The sequence below is a fragment of the Mobula birostris genome, chromosome 9 (assembly GCF_030028105.1).
Source record: "Mobula birostris isolate sMobBir1 chromosome 9, sMobBir1.hap1, whole genome shotgun sequence".
NCBI classification, from domain to species: Eukaryota; Metazoa; Chordata; class Chondrichthyes; order Myliobatiformes; family Myliobatidae; genus Mobula; species Mobula birostris.
Genome location: NC_092378.1, coordinates 43,506,299 through 43,526,394, shown reverse-complemented (window position 1 = coordinate 43,526,394; position 20,096 = coordinate 43,506,299). Strand labels below are relative to the sequence as shown.

The 20,096-nt window shown below is 39.9% G+C and overlaps 1 protein-coding gene across 1 annotated transcript in view; it reads right to left on the bottom strand.

Moving 5' to 3' along the window:
• Positions 1-20,096, bottom strand: part of LOC140202719 (sortilin-like) — a 119,433-nt gene that overhangs the window by 83,818 nt on the left and 15,519 nt on the right. The window contains exon 2 of the mRNA XM_072267938.1: positions 17,449-17,511. Coding sequence (XP_072124039.1) covers positions 17,449-17,511 — 63 coding nt within the window. The remainder of the gene's footprint in view (positions 1-17,448; positions 17,512-20,096) is intronic.

Sequence of the window (20,096 nt, the reverse complement as noted above, 5' to 3'; positions counted from 1 at the left end):
TGTCAACGGTCACTGGATCAGAGGTGCATATCACCACTCTCAGTCTGCTTCTAGTTTTGCAAGAATTTTCAACAGGCATGTGAAACAGGCTTCTATAGTAGCTGCGCATTTTATTAAACAGACCAGTCAATAAAATCAGGCACTATTTTACATAAACATGACCCTTTTCCTGTGCATTTCCTCATGGTGCTTTGTGTCTGAATTCTCCAACTAGTCAACGCACGTTTTCTCAGAATCAGAATCAGTTTTGATATCACTAGCATATGTCGTGAAAGTTGTTGTCTTGTGGCAGCAGTACATTGCAATACATAACGACAGAAATATCATAAATTATAATAAGTATATATAAAAAATTAAATTAAATATGTAGTGCAAAAAGAGAGCAAAAACGTGAGATAGCGTTCATGGGTTCATTGTCCATTGAAAAATCCGATGGTGGAAGGGAAGAAGCTGTTCCTGAAACACTGAGTCTGTGTCTTCAGGTTCCTGTAACTCCTCCTTGATGGTAGCAATGAGAAGAGCACACCTCCTAGGTGATGCGGGTCCTTAAAGATGGATGCCACCTTGTTGAGGCATCATCTTTTGAAGGTGCCCTGGATGCTGGGGAGGCTAGTGACCATGATGGAACTGGCAGAATTTACAACTTTCTGCAGGTTTTCCAATCCTGTGCAGTGGTCTCGTGGTCTCTCCATACCAGATGGCAGTGCAACCAATTAGAACGCTCTCCATAGTACACCTATAGAAATTTGCAAGTGTCGTTAGTGACATACAAATTCTCCTCAAACTCCTAATGAAGTATAGCTGCTGTTGTGCCTTCCTTGTAATTGGATCAATGCATTAGGCCTAGGAAAAATCCTCAGAGACACTGACACTGACATCTAGGAACTTGAAACTGCTCACCCTCTCTACTTCTAATTTCTCAATCAGGACTGGTGTGTGTTCCTTCGACTTCCCTTTCCTGAAGCCCACAAACAATTCCTTGACTTTACAGACATTGAGTTGTTGTTGCAACACCACTCCAGCAGCTGATCTATCTCACTTCTGTATGCCTCCTTGTCACCATTTGAAATTCTCCCAACAATAGTTATGTCATCAGTAAATGTATAGATGGTGTTTGAGCTGTGCCTAGCTACACATTTGTGGGTGTAGAAAGAGTAGAACAGTGGGCTAAGCACGCATCCTTGAGGTGCACCAGTGTTGACAGTCAGTGAAGAGGTGTTATTTCAAATCCACACAGACTGTGGTCTCCCAGTGATGAATACAAGGATCCAATTGCAGAGAGAGGCATAGAGACCCAGGTCTTAGATCTCATTGATTAGAACTGGGGGGTATGAAAGCATTGAACACTGACCTATAGCCAATAAACTGCAGCCTTACATAAGTAATACTGTTATCCAGGTGATCCAAGGTAGAGTGAAGAATCAGTGAGATTGCATTTGCTACAGACCCATTATGCTGATAGGCAAATTGCAATGTGTCTAGGTCCTTGTTGAGGCAGGAGTTGATTCTGGTCATGACTAACCTCCTAATGCACTTCATTACAGAGATGTGAGTGCAACTGGGTAATAGTTGTTGAGGCAGCTCACCCTGGTCTTCTTGGGCACTGGTATGATTGTCACCTTTGGTTGACCCAAACATGTTGCAGTGAAGGTCACATTGCTGCAATGAGTGAATATAAGTCTCACCTTCCAGCAGACAATGTTTCTCAAATTCCAAGGCGTGTTATGAATACGCATATAACAGATGAACCACAAGATGATGTGAAACCAAATGACAGTGTGTCAAATGTCAGCACTCGAAGTTCTGCTGCAGGAAGGAAATCTTCTTTACCTACGACCTCCTCTGCATGTATTAAACAGAGGCTGTTTTAACTGCATTAATGGCACATTGACGATTATTGAAAGACAAACAAGAGAAACAATTAATTGCTATGGAAAAGGAAGGAACAGATTAAGAGTTGAGGAGGAAATTGCCAAACACATGGCTAAAATTAATATGCCCATGGTTTCAAGTGTGACGAGTGCTAGAAGTACTCCCGCAGGTGTGAGTTCCTACATTGAAAAGGCACAGAGAAATCCTGATTTATTTGTTCCTCAACTGTCTGTGAAACATGAACAAGACCTCCAAGAGATACTGTAGTTCAGGGTGTTTACTCTCAGCCTGCACTAATGAGGCACGCTGAAACTATGTTATATCCAACAGTCAAACAGCTCATGCCATCAACAGAACAGCATGGAAATTCTGTTTCAGAGGATAGAGATCAAAACAGTATTATTGATATTATGAGGAAGCAAAATGAAATAACAACCTTATTAGAACAACAATCATCTTTACTTAAAAGAGAGATTCAAATCTTTGATGGCGATCTATTGCAGAATCATGCATTCATGTAGGCCCTTGAGAACAGTGTTGAAAGCAAGGCAGACAGCCATAGTGACAGCCTCTGATCTGCAGACCTGGTGGATGGCCACTCCCAAGTAGGTTTACCTTTGAAAAGGAGGAGGTTGACAAACCAAATAACAGGAAGATTATAGAACAGCGTGCACTAATTCTAAGGAAGAGGTTTAAGAAGGATTTTTCATTTCACACAACAGAGATTTCATAAAGGATGTTGTCTCCAAAGGCTACAGTATGCCGAAAGAGCACCAGTAGAGGATCTGAATGCAGTGATGAGAAAGTCTGGAATATTCCATATCATGCTGTTTATCATCTCAGAAAAGGGAAATGTCATGGTGCTTTTGTCTATGGAGAGACTTTTCAGGGAATATCACTTAATGATCAGCCTTTAAAGGGACCAGATCTTACGAGCTCACTGATTGAAGTCATCACCAGATTCAGAAAAAAATCAGTGGTGATCATGGTAGATACTGAACAAATGCTTCACCAGATTAAAGAATCTGAGGAAGATGCAGGTCTGCTGAGGTTCCTCTCATGACCTGATGGTAACCTTAGTCAAGATATAGTGGACTTTAGAGTGGAGGTACATCTCTTTGGGACAACTTCATCTCTGAGCTGTGGCAACTTCGCCCTTAGGAAATGTACAGAAGACAATGAAGAACAGTTCAGCTGCGAGGAGATGGATAAGGTTTTGCATTCTTCCAAGTTGCTGACTGTCTTGTGCCAGTGTCCTCTGAGTAAGAAGCAATGTCTCTCCATCATGACCTTGTATATATTTGTGCTAAAGGTGGTTTTCGACTCACAAAGTGGATAAGCAACAGTGTGCTAGCTGTGATACCAGAAGAGGAAAGAATGGTGCATTCAGTCTCATACTTCAAATTTAAGATCATGAGCCAAGATAGACAACTCACCAGAAGATGGATCCTCATCACAGCTGGTTACATCTGTGACCCTTTAGGGGTCTTTAGTCTGGTGGTGCTATCTGCTAAGAAGATCTATGTAAGAAAGAACTTGGCTGGGATGACACTATACCACATCAGTTGTTCATGAATGGACAAGCTGGCCAGAAGAACTCTGCCAGTCAGAAGACTTCAAGGTTGTTAAATGTTTGATTTTGGATAAGTTCCTGCTGCACAGTTAAACTACTTTACAGATGCAATTGAAAATGGCTATGGAGCAGTGCCTTACCTATAGTTGCACAACACAGGCTCTCAAATGCACAGCGCCTTTATTAAAGGAAAATCTAGGGTAGCTCCGTTGAAGTCAGTTTCTATCCCTTGTATGGAGCTTCCTGCTGCTCCATAGGCAAGCCACATAGGCACATTGTGAAGGAAGGAGTTGCACATGCAACTACATGACTCTGTTTTTTGGACTGATAGTACTTCTACACTGAGGTCTATCAAGAATAAAACCTCCAGGTTCAAACCTTCGTTGCAAACAGAGATTCAGAAATTCTTAAGGTCTCACAAGCATCTCATTGAGGTTACGTGAACACTTCAAGCAATCTGGCCAGTGAGGGTTGAAGGTGAAAGTATTCCTGAAGAATGAAACATGGGTGTCTGGGCCTCAGTATCTTCTCCAGCCCGAAAGGAAATGGCCTGTGAATCCCAATTGTTCCGGAGAACTCCAGCTAGATGATCCACAAGAGGAGTGTTACAATAAATGCCGTGCAGATTGAAGAGGAAGCAGACGCATTAACATGTATAATCCACCACTTTTCTTCTTGGACCTGTTTGACGAAGATAGTGGCCCGGTTTCTGAGATTTAAGAACCTGCTCTTGTTTCTTAGTCAGAAGAGGAAGCAATTGAACATCGCTCTTGCTCAATGTGATTTTGATGAAGACCAACAGGGGTATTCTTTAGAGAGAGAGATTGAGAAAGCCAAAGGTCAAATTGGCCAAGGTTGTCTCTCAGTGGAGTAGCTCAGTAATGCAGAAATGGAGATAATTCGGTATTGCCAAAGAAGGAGATTTCTAGATGAACTTTCCAGTTTGCAAAGGGGATAAAGTGTGAAAACGAACAGCCATATTTTCAAGCTCAATCTAGTACATCAATATGTTGTCTTGCGAGTTGGTGGACAGTTTAGAATGGCAGCCATGCCTGAGCAATCTAAGCTTCCTGTTATACGGGCAAAGGATCTTTGTATCTTGGACATCATTCTGAGGTATGTACATCAATAGATGGGACATGGTGACCATAAACATATGTTGTCCAGGTTGTGCCAAAAATACTGGATTCCTGGCACTAGTACAGCTATAAGAAGAAACCTAAGTGTGCTGTTTGTCAACAATTGCACGCTGCTCCTGGATGCCAGCACATGGCAGATCTACCTTTGGACGGGGTCTCTGCAGATGACCCTCTGTTTACACGTGTAGGAGTGGACTACTTTGGACCGTTTGAGATGAAGAGCAGAAGGAGTATTGAAGGGGTATGGAGTCACAGTTATCTGTCTAGCTGTACAAGCTGTTCACATTGAAGTGGCATATTCTTTAGGCACAGGTTCCTTTGTTGATGCATTTCAATGCTTTACGGCAAGACATGGAGAGGTTTGTGAAAAGCACTCTAACTATATGCCAAGTTTTGTTGGAGCAGAGTGTGAATTGAGAGGAGCAGTTGAGAAGTGGAACCATTCACTGATCAGTGATGTATTTTTTCAGAAAAGGATTAGGTAGATTTTTAACCTCCTGGCTGTCTCTCATCATGGAGGATCAGGTGTGTACGAAAGATCCTCAATTCCACCACAAAAGGTACAAAATCTTGACTGATAGTCATCCAATTACAAAGGCATCCTCTGGTCCCAATGATTTGGAAACATTAACATCCAACCATCTGTTGCTTCTGAAAACCTTACCATCCTTACCACCAGAAGAGTCCCAAAAGGAAGACATTTATGCTCATCATAGATGGAAGCAGGTCCAATATATGTCAAACTTGTTTTGGAGCAGTTTGTCAAGGAGTACTAACACAGTTACAGGAACATTAGAAATGGTCTGTTATAAAGTGCAATTTCCTCGCAGGAGATATTACCTTAATATGGATCATGGGAAGCCATTCAAATCTTTCTAAACAGATGAAAATTTGAAAAAGGATCCAGTACTTTCCTGGTGTATATGACACATAAACTCTTACGACTGTGGACTTCATGAAGGGTAAGACGAAGGAACACATATCAATCGTCATAGAGGGATCAGAAGTGGAGAGAGTGAGCAGTTTCAAGTTCCTGGCTGTCAAGATCACTGAGAATCTAACCTGGTCCCAACATATTGATGCAATTATAAAGGCGGCAAGACAACGGCTATACATCATTAGGAGTCTGAAGAGATTTGGCATGTCAACAAATACACTCAAAAACTTCTATAGTTGTACCGTAGAGAGTATTCTGACAGGCTACATCACTGTCTGGTATGGAGGGGGAGGGGCTTCTGCACAGGACTGAAAGAAGCTGCAAAGGGCTGTGAATTTAGTCGGCTCCATCTTGGGCACTAACCTACAAAGTACTCAGGACATCTTTAGGGAGCGGTGTCTCAGAAAGGCAGCGTCCATTATTAAGGACCTCCAGCACCCAGGGCATGCCCTTTTCTCACTGTTACCATCAGGCAGGAGATACAGAAGCCTGAAGGCACACACTCAGCGATTCAGGAACAGCTTCTTTCCCTCTGCCATTAGATTCCTAAATGGACATTGAATCCTTGGATACTACCTCACTTTTTAAAATATATATTGTTTCTGGTTTTTGCACAATTTTTACTCTATTCAATATACGTATACTGTAATTGATTTACTTATTTATTTATTATTTTATTTTGGTTTTTTACTTCTATATTATGAATTGCATTGAACTGCTGCTGCTACGTTAACAAATTTCATGACACATGCTGATGATGATAAAGCCAGAACTGGCCGATATACGCTGCTCGGCATTCACAGGGAATCCTGTAAGCACTAGCCATCCTGAGTCCCAGATCAACTTTGACCCGCATAAGCTGTGATTTGGGCTTCCTTATGGGTTTGTGGATGTTATTAATCCAGTATTTCTTCAGAATCCCGGTAATCCTTCCAGAAACCATGGAAATATAAAGAAGACAGGTGGTAGCGAAGGGTTCCACCTTATTGTCAGGTTTCTTGGTTTTTCCACTGGCCCTTTCAGGGGCCCAATTGACTTCTTTGCCTTGTAGCCATTCTGTAAGAACATTCGATGACGCGGGACTCAGGATAACTGACGTTTACAGGATTCACTGGGAGAGTGGAGCAATATATATTCACCAGACAGGGTGCATGGTGGAAACCCACATCAAGGAGCACAGGAGGTGCAACCGTTTGGGTTACCCGGAGAAATTGGTGGTAGCAGTACACCAATACACAATGACCACAGGATTGACTTTGACAGCACAGAACTACTGTGCCACGCCAAGGGCTTTTGCGACCTCCTGGGGAAGGAAGCCATTGAACTAAGTCTACAGAATAAAAAATTCAACCAAGGCAAAGGTCTCGCTCTAAGTAAGAACTGGAATACAATTTTAAACAAGTTGGGACAGTGGAAACCTGATTGCTTGGGGACTAACCTATCAGGAGAGACAGATGACAGGAGTTGAGTATATGTATCATCGGACTAGACAGGCCTAAGTATCATCCCTGATGAAGATAGCAGAGATTGTTATTGAAATGTCAGTTATATTTGACATCTGCTCCCAGCTGGAAGCCAGAGAAGAGTTTATGAGAAGAGGATTTGTGCAGCAGGTGCACATCAAGACCAAGACCAGTTGTGTGGACAGGTCAAAACAAAGATCCGTCTTCTACAGGAAACAAAGGTTTGAGGAGCTACAGTTCTGGAAGCTTCATGACTCTGACTTGACAGAGTGGTGGTAAAGATCCCTCTACACTGGGCTAAGTGCTCATAACCTCTGGCCTAGATGACTGTTACATGCCTTAACTTGAAGAAAGAAGACATTTGCCTAAGTGTTAAGATGCTTGTCCTTGAATATTTCATGCCTATTTTTGTAGTATATGGTTATCATTATTATAGTGTAATAATTAGGGGCTGGGATGTAGGAGCCATGTATCTATTTTCTGTCTGTCTGGATTGTATTTTGTGTTGCATGTTTATTATGGGTTGCAGTAATTTGTCACGGGGGTTGGGGCGTGGTAGAAGCAAATGAGTATAGTCACATATTCACTTTTATACCATCAATTTTTAAGTTAGAGACAGCCAGGGAATAAATATTTTTTCTTGCACTATATCTCTAATGTGGTTATGCTAACTTCGCTAATGTGGCTTATTTTGCTTATTTCATTCTCGCTAAGCTAGTTTTGTTAGTTTTTTTCACTGCTATACAAGATCGATAGTCTTCGCTGCTTTCATAATAATGGACTGAATGTACTTTTATCAACTTGGAGCTCAGGTATTTGGAAGCACATAATAAGGTGTCAAGTCCTTCACATCTTTCAGTGGTTTTGGTTTGTTTTTCAAGTAACTGCTAGATAAATGAACTGTTCTGATACTTAAACCTAAAGCCTAAATGTAGTTTTGCACAATGGTGCTAGGTGGTTGCCTGTGCTACAGTACCTGTTATGGAAATCAGTGGCATATTGGATGAGGCATATAATCAATAAGGTTTAATCCTACAAGTTACAAGAAACTTCTAACTTCTAAGCTCAACAGCTCTCGGAGTCAAATTCAAAATAGATGAGAACTGAGGTTAAGCAATGCCTCTAGTCCCCTAGGAAGTGAAAGATATTTCTCATTTCCCCATCAGCCCTAACTAATTTTTATGAATGTACCATGGAAAGCATCCTGTCTGGATGCATAACAGCAACTCCTCTGTTAATGACCGCAAGAAACTGCAGAGCACATTACAGAAATCAGCCAACCCTCCATAGACTCTGTTTATACTTCTCACTTCCTCAGTAAAGCAGCCAGCATAATTAAAGACTGCACCCAACCGGAACATTCTCTCTTCTCCCCTCTCCCATCAGGTCGAAGATACAAGAGTCTGAAAGCACCTACCACCATGTTCAGGGACAGTCCCACATTTATATGACTACTGAATGGACCCATATAATGAGAAGACAGACTATTTCACAACCTGTTTATGATCCTGCACCTTATTGTCTACCTGCACTGCACTTTCCCTGTAGCTAGTACACTTTATTGCTTTACCTTGCACCACCTCAATTCACTGCATAGTGATCTGATTTGTATGAACAGTATGCAACGCAAGCTTTTCAGTGCATCTCAGTACATGTGAAAATAAAACAAATCCAATTCTAAGTTTTTTTACTCTTTATAAAACAGCTTGCAATATAAACGTCACAGGAAGTATAAAAAGAGAATGCAGAAGTGCTCAGTGAAGTGCTCTTCACGTTATCTGTGAAGAGGAAAATGGAGTTAATGTTTCTGCTCCATCTACCAAAGATTCTCAAACCTGAAATGTTAGGCCTGTTTCGCTTTCCACAGGTTCTGCCAACTTGTTGATTGTTTCCAGCACCTATTGGTTTTATTTGTAATTGTCACCGAACTGAGAAGGTATTGGTGGGTTTAAAGTCAAACACAAGTGGGCTGGGTAAGGACAACAGATATTCTTCCTTGATGGACATCATTGAACTAAGTGTGCTCAGAACAATCATGCAGTAAATTTTGAAGTACTGATGCTAGCATTTTGTTTTAAGCATTTGATTTATTCAATAATTTAAATTTGAATTTCCTACCCAGGAGAGTCCCAGCAGATTGAAAAAGTGCAAATTTAATGCTGTATTGAAGAAAGCATTGAGACAGAAAGAATTAACCAAGAAAGCTACCACCATTGGGAACTGCTGAAATCCATTATTGAGAATGTCATGGTACACCATTTAGAAAATCATAATACAATTAAGCAGAACCAGTATTTTTTAAAGCAAATTAGCTTTGTCAACTTTATTAGAGTGTTAGGATAGATGAAGGGTAACCAGTAGATTTAATATATTTGGATTTCCAAAAAGCCACTTAATAAAATGCCTCATAAAAGGTTGCTGCAAGAGCTTATAAAATTTGTTTAATACATAAAGAACTAGCAAACTATCAAAAAACAGAATGAAGATTAATGTGCCCTTTTCAGTTTGGCAAAATGTAATGAATAACTCTGTAAAAGGACCAGGCTATCATCGAGCATGAAACACAGAATATTAGCATTCTAGGTGTAGTGAGTAATTAAAACTAAATGACTTCAGTTAAAAAATGGTATGAAATATAAAAAACGAGTCTTGCCATAGAACTACAGATTTGCTAAATTTAGAAATACTTGTACTGGAGGTATTTGAGAAAAGATCCAGTAGCTTGACTCCTGGGACAAAGGGTTACCATAAGAGGAAAGGTTGAGCTGCTTCAGCCTATAATAATTGGAGTTTAAGAATGAAAGGTGATCTTATTGAAACATGCAGGATTCTGAGAGAGTTATTTAGGGAAGTGAGGATGATTCCCATTGCTGGGGAATCAAGAAATGGAGAGAGAATAAGTGTCAAGAAATGAAGAGGAGACTGGACCCAAATGCAGAGTTAGTAGTAAGCAATCACTTTAATAATAAACTGCAAAATAACAAGATACAAGAGAAACAAGAGAGAACAGGTACCTAAACATGACAAGGCAACAATGTAACTAAAGTGATGAGGCCGAGGCTGGCTGGTTCATGATTCTTCTTGTAAAGTTTAATGGCAGTCGGCAGATCAAATAAGTTGCATTACCACCACCTCCAGAGTTGGAGTGTGGAGCAGAGACAGGAAGTATACCCACTAAATCCTCAAAAAAGTTCAAATAATACTTTTTTAAAAATCAAAAAATCTAGTGTTTTTCAGAAAGTTAGATATGCATTTATGTACATTACAATGGCAGTGATATCCAAACAAACTTTCCATGTTAAACTATGCCTGTCCCAAAGATCTCAATTTATCAATTAGATGTTTCCTTTGCACCTCATAGGAGCTGCATTCAAACAATATATGCTGCACTGTTTCTTGATAAGCACACTCCCTACAAATGCCTATATCATACATATTAATTCTGAACAATAAACTATTCAACCTAGTATGTCCAATACATTAATGTTTAAGTTTAACTTCTCCCTCCTTTTATACCCATCATCCAGTTGAGTTTCCACCATCCTCTGAATTTTATATAAATGCCATACTTTTTTTTCCTTATCCAAACTTTGTTATGACGGTGATCGAATAAACTTTTTAATTATGGCTTTCATCTCCCCCTTATGTAAAGGTACCACACATTTATATCCTTAATTTTAAGTGATTGCTTGGCTAGAATGTTGCCACCTCGTTTCCTTCGATGCCAGCATGGGCAACGACCCATAAGAAATGTATACACAAGCCCCTGCAGCCTCAACAGATGTTGTCCAATCTCAAGAAAAGTGTTTGGCTAACAGTTAGAAATACCTGTTTTAATAGATATCAAGACGAAGAATGAATCAGAGATCAGAAGTACATAATCAGGGCATACTTCTTTTCCTAATATTCTTTTCTTAATAATCACCTGAAACTTTGAATGAACAGGGATTTGTGGATGAGAACTGGGTTTAAATGGGTTGCAGGCGATCAGTTGGAAGCGAGTGACAGGTGACTCCTGTTATCTGGGTGGAGAGCTGGATGTGCCTGCCTGTGTAGGTCTGACAATGAATTATTCATTTAAGATGGAAGAGGATGAATTTCTTCTCTTAGGATATTATGACAAAGCTTGTGATCTTTCATATCAAAGAAATATTTTATTTTCATCTTTTTGGGAGTCAAGGTTTGTAAGAAATAGATAAGAAATAGATAAGAAGGGCCGAATGGCCTACTCCTGCACCTATTTTCTATGCTTTCTATGTTTTCAATCAAAGGACAAGATGAGATCACGCATGATCTTACAAGCAACAGAGCTGGCTCTAAGTTATCTTCTTGTTGAGTCAGTTGGCTGGTTCAGGCTTAGGAACGTTGGCTGAAACCATGATAATAATGTTAGGTCCCAGAAAATCCCCGCTGCATTATCTACACAGTGCCCTGAGAGGTGTGACACAACAGGATGTGTTCATTAACCTTTACAAGATCAGCAATTCTCTTCCCATCACTGCCTCTTATGTTTATCTATGGTCCACGGTCAGACACCCCAAATTCCTTGAAATCACTAAGCAGCAACTGTTGGAAACCTACACAGATACTGCAGAAGTTCACACAAGATAAAACATAACAGTACTGCACATTACAGGCCCTTTGGCCCACTATGTTGTGCCAACCTTTGTGCTGACCAGTGATGAACATATATACCCGAGGACATATATGTGGACCTGAAACGACCAATCAAGAGCAGACATCAAAACCTACCTAACAAGGTGGTCAAAAGAATATGCCACTAGGGTGAAAAGACCCAATTTAATTTTCTATTGATGTATTCACTGATCTCACAAATAAACTATTTTCAATACACGAGTCATTTTCATTATTCATTTTAGATACATAACACTTTAGTGTGTCAATTCACTGGGTTTTTGCAACTGCTAATATTATTGCAGACCATACTATTGAAGCAGCATGCATGGCTCAAACTCAAACTTGATCACTGTTTTTATATAAAAAGGATTCCCTTACAGAAGCATACCCTACCTACCCTATTACTCAGGGACTCAGGAGTTGACCTGAGTCAGCAAGTGTACTCAAATCTTGTAATTATTCTTTCTGCTTGGTGTGCTGTCCAAATAACTTTAAAGGTGCTTTCTGAAGGAGAGGGTCCTTCGGGAGACTGGAGAATATGAAGAACATGATGAGAAGCATGATGAACTAAAACATCCACTCAATGTTGACTGCACTTCAGGAGGCTTCATTTCTGCATGTGAATAAAGTATATATTTCTATATAAGTATAAAGTATATAAGTTACAGGAACATGTAACATTGTGTGAGCTTGAAGTGACTCCTTGAGCAGGATAGCAAGATAATGATAAACGACATCTGATAGGTTTGAACGGCATGAATTATGATCCATCTTCAAATGATAGTTTTATCTCTTATTTTGCAATTGTGTTTCAGACACTAGTCAATTCGTTCAATTGTCCAAGCTGAACTTTTGGATCCAGGAGCTTGGCAGGTTTTCCCATTGCTGAATGAGTGTGGACTTCAAACATAAGCTCTTCAACAAATCTCCTTAACCCTTGCCTCATCACAGTGCAAAATTGTGCCGCTCCACTGGTTAGAAGGGTGTCTAGGCACTACTGGTGTTAATTATCGGATCAGAAAACATCCCAGCTGTAAGAATGATGATCTGCACTACAGAGCTAAATGCATCTCTCACTAGTAGTACTCCACCAATGTATTTACGGCTCTAGCAACCGCCTGGTTCACTGAAAGCAGGAGAAATCTAACCTGGCTGACAAATGTCCAGACAATCTCTTTTCAATTAAAGTGAATGAGGCTGTTGTAGAGTCAAAAGACAGCACAGAAGTAAGCTGTCCATGCCAATCACAATACTTGTCTTAGCTAACCTCATTTGCCTGCATCTGGCCCACAGTCCTCTAAATCTTTCCTGTTTATGTACCTGCCCCAATGGCTGTTATACATTGTAATTGTACCTGCCTCTACCACTTACTCTGGTACCTCCACCACACTCTGAGTGAAATATTTGCCCTTTAGAGCCTTTTAAAATCTTTTCCTTCTCACCTTCAGTTTTGGACTCCTTTGCCCCAAGACAAAAAAGGGTTGTGACTATCTATCCTATTTATGCCTCTCGTAATTTTACACACTCCATAAAAGTCACCACCCAGCCTCCTTTGTGCCAGGGACAACAGTCCCAGCCTAATCACATTCTGTATGTAGTGTGATAAGCAGAACTGCTCACAATGCTGCAAGTGTAGTCTAACTAACGTTGCATACAGCTGTAGCATGGTGCCCAACTCTTGGACTCGATGCTGTGGTCAGTAAAGGCAGACATGCCTTATGCCTTCTTCACCATCCTGTCAACCTGTTTCACCACTGCAGGGCCGAAGATATTTGCACAGTATTTCATTTCTCAACATGAAGCAGAGAGCAAGTTTGTAAACAGACACACCCAGCCCTCAGACACCAGGCAAGGTCGTTTGATTCCAAACAATTGGTTTATTATCTTTTCAGAATGTCTCTGTGGTGCTTCCCACTCCCTTTTCAATCCTTCCCCCTTTTCCCAACTATGATTTCCCTCTCCCTGCACCCTTCTCATGCTCAGTCCACAATAGAGACCCATGTCAGAATCAGGTTTATCATCATTCTTATATGCCATGAAATTTGTTTGTTTTTGCAGCAGTACAGTGCAATACATAAAATTACTACTGTACTGTGCAAAGGTCTTACGCACCCTAGTTACATATGTATGCCTAAAACTTTTGCATAGAACTGTATGTACTTGTAGCACTAAATTGCTTTGCAAAGCAACATTACTCCAGGGCACCGCTATTTAGATCCAACCCTGGCTTTATTCGCCAAAATGCAACCTTTTGCACTTGTCTGAGTTAGATTCCATGTGTCATTCTTCTGTCCACAATCATGTTATAACTTTGGACAACCTTCACTGTCCACCAAACAACCAATTTTGTTGTTATCTGCAAACTTATTAATCATGTCATGAACATTCTTATGGGAAGGTCCAAATAAAATTCAATGTTTCCGAACACTCTCTGTGCTTTCTACATCTTCCCTCCTGTGACGCTGATCTTGAAATTTCTGTAGTAAAGAGCCGCCAGCAACAGACATCTGCAGATGCGCTGTTTGGCAGTTTAAGTGTTGTAAACAAGCACTCTCTGCTGGTTTAAGCACAATCTGGGAGATGTTACTGCAGCTTGCTGGTAATTACGAAACTGTCTTGTGAGGTGACTTGATGTCACCTAAATGAAGATTGCAGCACGGTGTGCTTTTGCTTCCCTATGATTCAACTGCAATCATTTTCTTGAAAATGAAAAAAAACACAGGTACTGTAAACTAAAACCACAAAGTGCTGGAAATACTCAGCAAGTCAGGCCATGTCTGTGGGAAGAGATACAGTCAATGCTTTAGGCCAGAGACCCTGTGTCCGAACTGAAAAAGACACAAATGAAACTTGTAAAGCTGCACAGAGCATTGTTTTGATGGTGGTGGGGAAAGTGAGTAAAATGAATAAATATGAGCAATTAGAGGAAGAGAAAGGAATAAGGTAGTTGTGAAATATAGTGCAGGAGGACAAGCCCAGCAGGTTTCAGAGAGAACAAAAACATGAGGCAAGAAAAAAAAATTAGCTGAGCTAACATTATAGATGGATGACTGGTACAGAACAATGGAATTTAAGGTCCATTCTCTTAACCCTTGAGTTCCAAGTTTAAAGCCAGCCTAATTCTGCTGACCACCACATTTAAAAATTACAAGATTGTTATGATATGCAGTGATGCAAGTATATTGTTTATTTCGTTTGTATCAATACATTAACAATTATCCATACTGTACTGTATGGATAAAAACTAAGAAAGGAATCAAATGGGAGGAGTTAAAGTGTTCTTTGTATGACAAATGACATCATCAAATAATCTAAAATTGGAGAAGTTCTCCCAAGATGGTACTGACTGTAAACTCTATTGAGTTGCTGCTCAGATTTAGTTGCGTTTTACTTGTTTGTTATAGGTTCACAGAGATAAGCTGGGGACTGAGAGGGGAGTTAGGGGTCAGGTTATGGTTTAGAGACAAGGATATTGGGGAATTAGACACCAGCCCGGAGTCTAAGTCACCACTCTGCATTTGAAGACTAGCGACACGGATGTGGGAAATCTGCAGGCCAGGCCAAGATGTCAGTTGTCAGGCTGGAAGACCAGTGTGGATCAGGGCTGGTGGCCTTCCTGGGGTCACTGAGTTGTCAGCAGGTTCCGGAATCAGAGCTCCATGCGGGCAGGAAGAACAAAGTCCAATGCCCCCTAGGTTCATGAATCAGTGAGGCCTGAGTTTGAAGCCTAGTGTTTGGGGTACCATCACTGGTGAGTCCGGAGTTTGAGGCCTAGTGTTCGGTGATTGGCAGGCCCTTGGGATCGATGCTGAGGATCAAAGTCCAAGGGTCAAATTAGAAGTCTGTAAGTTGAGGCCCATTGGCCGGAGCCCCAAGTCTACGAACCTCTGTGAGTCCACTGGGAAACTCAAAGCCCAATGTCTGTGAGCCCGATGGAAGCCGAATGCCAAAGACAGCCTGTCCTGGGGTTGGAGGACTGTGTATGTATTTAGGTGGGAGGGAGAAACAGAACTTGTGTTGCTGTTGTTGTTTTGTTACTTGATGTGTTGTTTTGTTGTGTTATGTGTTGTTCTGCTAAACATTCACCCTGTCTTGTGCAGCTGGATCCTGGACTTCCTGTCAGATTGCCGGCAGGTGGCAAGAGTGGGCTCCCTCACCTCTGCCCCTCTGACCCTCAGCGCTGTGTACTAAGCCCCTTCCTTTACTCTCTGTATACCCATGACTGTGTCGCCACCCACAGCTCCAATCTGCTAATTAAATTTACTGACCACACTACACTAATTGGCCTAATCTCAAATAATAATGAGGAGAGAGAAGAAGTCATCACCCTGACACAGTGGTGTCAAGAAAGCAACCTCTCCCTCAACATCGCAAAAACAAAGGAGCTGGTTGTGGACTACAGGAGGAATGGAGACAGGCTAACTCCTATTGTCATCAATGGATCTGGGGTTGAGAGGGTGAACACCTTTAAGTTCCACGGCATAAACATCACCGAGGATCTCACGTGGTCAGTACATACCAGCTGTGTGGTGAAAAAAGCACAATAGCACCTCTTTCACCTCAGATGGTTGAAGAAGTTTGGTATGGGCTCCCAAATTCTAAGAAATGTCTACAGGGGCACAATTGAGAGCATCCTGACTGGCTGCATCACTGCCTGGTATGGGAACTGTACTTCCCTTAATTGCAGGACTCTGCAGAGAGTGGAGCGGACAGCCCAGTACATCTGTAGATGTGAACTTCCCACTATTCAGGACATTTACAAAGACAGGTGTGTAAAAACGGCCCGAAGGATCATTGGAGACCCGAGTCACCCCAACCTCAAATTGTTCCAGCTGCTACCATCCAGGAAATGCCACCACAACATAAAAGCCAGGACCAACAGGCTCTGGGACAACTTCTTCCACCAGGCTATCAGACTGCTTAATCCATGCCGACACAATTGTATTTCTATGTTATACTGCCTATCCTGTTGTACATAATATTTATTATAAATTACTGTAATTGCACATTGCACATTTGAATGGAGACGTAACGTAAAGATTTTTATTCCTGATGTATATGAAGGATGCAAGTAATAAAGTCAATTCAATTCATTGTGAGAATGTGACATTGCTGCCTGAATGTGTGGCATCACTTACAGGCTGTCCCCAGCACATCCTTGGGTTTGTTGGTTGTTTATGCAAACAACAAATTTCACTGTATGTTTTGATATATACATGATAAATAAACTTGAATCTTAAATTCTGGAAGCTATTAGACAACAACTAATGTGGATCACAAGCAGAACAGATTTTGAAATCAGCAAAATTTCATATGAAAATGGTTGCTCTGGGATTTATTCCAGAAAAAAAGAAAAAATTTAAGAGCATAGCCCTGAAAAAAAGTGAAATGTGATCCAATTTCTAGGCAGCTAGAACCTCCCTCCAGATAGACATATCACCATTATCTTTAGTCGTTGATTAGAATATTGTGATGGCAGTAAATATATATTGATAGACACTCTAGTTTGTTCAGTAGCATTCTGCAGATACGAATCACATTTCTTTGCTATTGACAGGAGGTTATAATCTGAGGGATTGAAAGTCAGAATTTTTGCTATTGTCTCATGCCCAATTTGCATTCCTTGATTACATGGTATCACCCTTGTTCAGGGACCTAATGTTCTCAACACGGCTTTTGATTACTTTTCAAGTTGCACATGGTATATATTATCAAAGAGAAAACAGTATCATTTATAAAGTCAATGGTTCAACAGTTTAAAACACTTCCCACATTTTGAGGAGAAATCAATATACTGTGACATACAATCCAGAAGTTTAGACTTACCCCAGTTCCGTCCCCGACCCAAGCTAATGTTACAGAGGAAGCATCATCATCCTCAAATGTGTACTGTAAAATAAAATACAATATTAATCAAAGAAACTAAATTATTTTGTGATAAAATTTCACTGTTTTTTGTAATTTATTTTTTATTGAAGTTCAAACATTTCCATAAGATGTATTTCAGATACAGTACATATATATCATAGTCATACTTGCCAGAAATCTCCACATAATATTTATAACACAAAGAAAAGAGAGGAAAGAAAGAACAAGCAAAAGGAGAAAACCATGTACAAGCAGGAAGTGATTTTTTTTTAACAACATATTCATTGATTTGTGAGAATAAAATCAGGTCTATGAGGTGTTATGTAGTTAAACCATTTTTCCCCAGTATGAAATAAATTGTTCCAACTTATGATTAACAGATGCTGTTATCTTCTCCATTTTGTAAGTGTCCATTGTAATTTCCATCATTGCGTTTAAAGTTGGTCTCTCCTGTGATAACCATTTCCTGGTAAGAGTCTTTTTAACCAGCCACCAGCAATATATTCATTAAATATTTATCTCTTTTCAACCATTCTTGAGGTAAATACCCAAAATATATGGACTTACTTTCTAAGGGTATTTCACATTTAAAGATGTCTTATAGGGCATTATGTATCCCACTCCAATAGTCTTTGATAATGGGGCATTCCCAGAAAATATGATAATGGTTTACATTTTGATTTCTACAATTTCTCCAGCAAACAGGGAGGTTCCTATCATAATGGGATTTCTGAGAGGGTGTAATAAAATGTCTTATCAAATTTGTCCATCCAAACTCCCTCTATTTCTGTGAACTGGTACACTTCCATTGATACCTCCATATTATTGTCCAGTCTTCCTCAGATATAATTATCCCTCCTTCCTTCTCCCATTTTGTTTTAATGTATGAAGTTGAATGTGTTTTAAGATTTGACAAACCCTTATACACGCTTGAAATGATTCTACTACTGTTGTCTGAATTATATGCTTTTCTAAATAGCTCTATCAAACATGTACTTGCCTTGGTTACATTTTTAACCCTCCAGTTAGCATACTGTCACATCTGCAAATACCAATAAAAGTCTTGTTTTTCTAATAAGTGCTTCTCTCTAAGCATTTCAAAACTGAACAGTGTTCCTTCTTTCATTATATCACAAATAACTGTTATTCCTTTAGCTGTCCATCCTTAAATCTAGCATCCAGTTTATTTGACGTAAAATCTGAGTCATATGCACACCACTTAAGTATTGCAATATTTCCCTCTAGTTTATATTCCCTTATAATATTTTTCCATATTTTAAGAGTCCATTTCACCCACGGGTTATCAATAGTATTTATGTAACCTTGTAGGTTGTTATCAGCCAAAATTGCTTGTATCCAGATGGAAAGTATCCTCTCTTCAATGTTCTTCCATTGAGCATCATATGATGGGTTGCACCGGCATATCACAGCTCTCAACTGTGCTGCAAAATAATAATCTCTAAGAGAAGGGAGGCCTCATCCCCCCTTTTCCTTGGCTAATTGCAAAGTTTTGAGATGAACTCTAGGCCTTTTACCTTGCCATATATATCTTGGTAACATTTTGTTCCATTCATTGAATTGATTTTGGTTAATATATTGGTAGGGTCTGAAAGAGATATAATAGTCTTGGCAATATATTCATTTTAATGGATTCAATCCTTGAACTGAGACTAAGGAATGAGGTTCTATCTTGTTACCATATATCTACCTTAATTTTTTTATATATAGGCAGATAATTGCATTCTGATAATTTTGCCAAATCTTTTGGCATAATGATGCCCAAATATTTGATGGACTCTGTTTGCCATGCCCAGGGATATCTACTTTCAATTTCTCTTGGTGGGCTATAGTTATATGAAAGTAGTTGGGTTTTACCTATGTTGATCTTGTATTCTGATAATTGACCATATTGTTCAAAGGATTGCATCAATTTAGGTAAAGAGTATGTTGGTTGCCCTAGATAGATCAAAATGTCATCTGCGTAACAGGCCAATTTATGCTCTGTCCCTTTAATAGTAATTCCCCTGATATCTTCATTTTGTCTGATATATTGGTCTAATGGTTCAGATATAATGCGAAGAGTAGCAGTGACCATGCACAACCCCGTCTCATGCCCCTTTCTAGGGTAAAACTATTTGATAAATATCCATTGATTTTAATCCTAGCAGTAGGATTGTCATATAGTGCCTGGATAGTTTTAATAATTATGTCATGTAAACCAAATCTTTTTAAATTCTGTAAAAAAAAACTCCAATTAACCGAATCAAATGCCTTTTCAGCGTCCACGCTTATCACTATTGCTTCAATTTTATTTTTTTTGTATATGATCCATGATGTGAAGTGTCCTTTGTATATTGTGTTGTGTTTGGCGTTGTTGTATAAAACCTGTCTGATCATTATGTATCAGTGTGGGTAGAAACTCTTCTAATCGTTTGTCCAAGATGGACGTAAATATTCTATAATCCACATTAAGAACAGATATTGGTCTGAATGACCCACATTCCATTTTATCCTTGCCTTCTTTCGGTATAGCTGAGATTATCGCCTCCTTCCAGCTGGGCGGCATTTGCACCTTTTTTAGAGCCCAGTTCAGTGCAGGGAGTAAA